Source organism: Anoplophora glabripennis, unplaced genomic scaffold, assembly GCF_000390285.2.
Source record: "Anoplophora glabripennis isolate ALB-LARVAE unplaced genomic scaffold, Agla_2.0 scaffold2944, whole genome shotgun sequence".
Lineage (NCBI taxonomy): Eukaryota > Metazoa > Arthropoda > Insecta > Coleoptera > Cerambycidae > Anoplophora > Anoplophora glabripennis.
Window position 1 is genome coordinate 1 of NW_019419017.1, and position 4,153 is coordinate 4,153.

At 33.4% G+C, this 4,153-nt stretch overlaps 1 protein-coding gene across 1 annotated transcript; it reads left to right on the top strand.

The window, feature by feature from the left end:
- Window positions 1-1,404: 1,404 nt before the first annotated feature.
- On the top strand, window positions 1,405-1,726 carry LOC111692725 (early growth response protein 1-like; the record flags this gene model as incomplete). Its single annotated transcript, XM_023456827.1, has 1 exon — window positions 1,405-1,726. A coding segment is annotated over one exon (322 nt), but the record flags the coding sequence as incomplete, so codon positions are not given.
- Window positions 1,727-4,153: the final 2,427 nt, after the last annotated feature.

Consider the following 4,153-nt stretch of genomic DNA (forward strand, 5'->3'; position numbering starts at 1 on the left):
ATCAATTTAATAGTCAAAGATAGATAAAAAATAACGAAAGGGAAAGTTCGAGAAATAGTAAGTAATTTTACAAGAATTAATATTTCAAATGATAAACCAACAAAACTTAGGAAAGACTCCCTTAAAATTAATATTAGAAGTGGGCACTCGGTGGAATTCTACATTCCATATGCTGGAAAGATTCCTCCATCTTAAAAGATTAAACCTTGATTATATCTTGTCCCATAATATCCGAAAATTATTTTAATTTTCAGATTTATTATCATGACCTTGTAGACACATGCTATAGTTCGTTTTGATGATGGTATATACACATGTGTACCAAAGAAAATATTAAATATACTCCGTATTCAATTGTAACAAAATGGAAAAGTTCATCATATAATGTAGAACTGTTATGCTTAGCCAATAAAGAAGAATGCCAGGCAATCACACCAACACTAAATGGTGGTGACTTCCTTTGTGTTGGTTAGTATTTTTTTCTTATGTTCCATATTTTTGTCATTGTTATTATCATTTTAGTAACTTTTAATATGTAAATACAGTACTACGTTCTAGTGCAACGGTCGGCAACCTATGACCCGCGGGTCACCGAGTGACCCATTTACTAATTTCAAGTGACCCACTTTATTTCTTAAAAAAAGTATAATATATAAAAATAAATTATAAAACATAAATATGAAACGAATATTTTGAGAATAAAAAAAAATTGAAAATATATACTTTGTTTTTGCGCGCACGTCAATCTTGAAATTACCTCTTTTTTGCTTTTTGTTTGTTCATGGCAATATATTTTTTTAAATAATAATAATTATTTCACTTAGGTAACTGCTTAATAATTATTTAGCTGCGTAATGTGTCACTCCGCTACTGAACATGTGCTACAACTGAGAGAACGATACACGTCGCGCCATTTTCGTCCCTTACGTAAATATCGAAGAGAACATTTATAAATAAAGTTCATTCAACTATGTTTGTTTTTTTAATAATTAGAATTTTATTAGTTTTTATAATAATAATTAAAGTTTAAAAGGGTATCGTAATTATTTTCTTAATAAAATGTATCTTATTATTCACTAAAAGACTGTTTTAAAATGAAAATATCACTGACCCAAACGTCCCTTTAATATTCACACTGTGGTTGATTTTAACCCGCAGTCAAAAAAGTTTGCCGACTCCTGGCCTATATCATAGTTCCAAAATTTGACATAAATATGAAAACCTATTTTGCATATAGGTACCAACTTTCAACTTTTTATTTATATTCATGCAAAGTGTTTAAAATTTAATCAAGCAGTATAAAGACAGTATTTTAAAATGCTACTTATGCGACTATTAAAAATTGGTGGTTAACCAATTGAAAAGAGATTTTCTTTAACTCTCAACATAAATTGTGTATTTCAGTGTGACAAACGATTTGCTGCCAAGGAGACGTTGAACCGGCATCTACGAATTCATACAGGTGAAAAACCTCACCAATGCCAATTCTGTGGGAAATCCTTCATACAGGCATCTCAGTTGAGAGCCCATATCTTCCATCACACGGGGGAGAACGCCTACACATGTCCGCATTGTAACCGTGCTTTCAACAGGAGGCTCAGGTTAACCACCCACATAAAGTTTATGCACGAAGGAGAGGAGCCTCTGCCTTGTCCCAAATGTGACAAGACTTTTTTCAGAAAAGAGGATGTGGCGCGACACATGTTGAGTCACAGCGGGGAGAAACGTAAGTAATTTTTTATAATATATGAACTATAACAAGCTATTTGGATCAGTTAATATACAGCTGTACTGTACTGTAAAGGTGTTGTGGCATCTAGACAAATACTAAATGACCATTTTTAAAAAGCTTGGGTAAAGATTTGTGGATATACAGAGTGTAACTTTGAGTTGGGGCTTCTTTTGACAAGAAATAAAATGGCTAACTATACCTTGCAGGTCTCAGTTCTTGCAGACACTTAATATATCACCTCCATCATCGCTTCCCTCTGAATAATAGTTGTTAACTAGACAACAGACCTGCACCACCGTAACCTGTTGATGACTTCCAACGATGCAAAACCTTTCAAATTCAAAGTTATATGTACTGTCTCCAAATGCGGAACAACAACTGTCTCCCTTTGCTTCGTCACTGTTGACACTCACTATCTCCCTTGGTTGCCTACAATTCATGTATTTGTAATACACGAATATTAATAGTGACGGCATACACAAGAATTAAAGTGCAATTTAAAAAACTAATTATAAGTATTTATATGATTAAAAAAAAAGACCGTCAGATTCGTATTCAGGGGAACACGTACTATTACCCCTAAAAAACTGATCCCCACTTAAAGTTACACGCTGTATAGGAGTGATCTATGAATTTTAACTAAAAAAGAGTTCACAATAGTAGTATATGCAAATTATGATCTAACCACATTAACCTCTTCATCTAAAATCATAAAAATAACAAGTAATAAAATAATAACCTGAGTAGCCGAAACTAATTTCCATAAACTGTTATTCTGTATTACTAATATCCAGCAGTCCCAGATACATCAGTCAGTGTTTTTATTTATTACTTAAAATACCAACCCAACAAATTAAAATTTCGTCATGTAGCAGCAGATTTTCGTGCAATATATTATAATTATATAAATAAATTTAATAATGTTGAAAATAATTTGTGGTCCTAAGTTTGATTTATATTGAAAATCATAACAGGTGGAATAGAAGATGAATCTTTCTTGATATTAATATTACGAAATATCTTGGAATCACACTTAATTATCATTTCACTATTATACAGGGTGATTCAGTCATAATGTCATTAATTTTAACCACGCATTCGGGAGGCCTAATAAAGACAGAAAATCAGAAAAAAAATTTTTTACTCGACTTAAAAATGAAGGAAATCAACCCATAACTCCCGCTAAGAGGTCGGTCCGGCCAGATGTCCGGATACTCGGAAAATTTTGTAATGTAATGTCATGAACCAGTCAGCTGGTCAGCTGAAGCGAATAGCGTTGCCAAGTTCACATCATAATCACATTTACTTTGGGTTCCCCGTTAAACGTATTAAACGCTTTAGTACACATATACATATATACAAAACCAATAAAATGCAAGTAAATAAAGGAGCATGCTGCTTTTTATTATAAAGAATTTTAACAATTGTATTAACTTAGTGCAAAATGTTTTAACAAGCCTGACTTCTCGAAGTCAACTTTTGTTAAAAGAAAATAAATAAAGCATAGGTTTACCTACCTGTTTGTAGGCACATCGTATTTTATCAAATAAAAAAGTCGGCGCACTAAATACCCGAATATACAAAATACACTACACAGGGTTACAAAACCATTAACAATTTAAAGCGTTTATTTAAATCTACCACCCTCCATATCTCCCGCATTTTTCCCACAAATTTGGAGTGAAGATCACACCGTACAGATGGAAAGGAGATGTGCATTGGAAATACACACAAAACTGTTAGTTTATTTTGGATTGTTTGAAGTGTCAGTCATGAAGGCTTTGTATACGTATGCCGAAAATGTGGATATGGTGATTTTATATGGAGAGTGTACAGAACGCAAATGCCGCTGCAATTGAATATCGTAGACGTTTTCCTGACAGACAGAACTTTCCAAGCCCTGGAAGCCCCCCAAGACAATTGTGCAAGCCGTCCAACATCTTTGTGACACGGGGTCTATCATACTGCACAGAGAACGTGCAGGACATCGACAAAATGACTTAAATGTGTTTTAAATTTAGTCGAGGAGCAGCGTACTATTTCCACAAGAATAATTTCAGGGCGATTGGAGATATTACAAACCAAAGTTTGGCGGATATTGCACGAGAATTCACTCAACCCGTACCATTTTCAAAAAGTTCAAGCTTTAGAACCGGCTGATTTCCCCAATCGTCTTGAATTTTACATTGGTTCCTAAATCGAAGTGCAGCAGAACCTAACTTTATTAACAAAATGCTCTGGACGGATGAATGCTGTTTTACTCCTGCTGGCATTTTAAACTGGTAAAAAACATATTACTTTCTCAAAAACAATAAGTACCTACCTAGGTTACACCAAAGTTTACATTTATACTAAAGTTTACATTTATTATGTAAACTGTGGTTATACGCAACTGCATATTGAATAATAAATTGAACATAA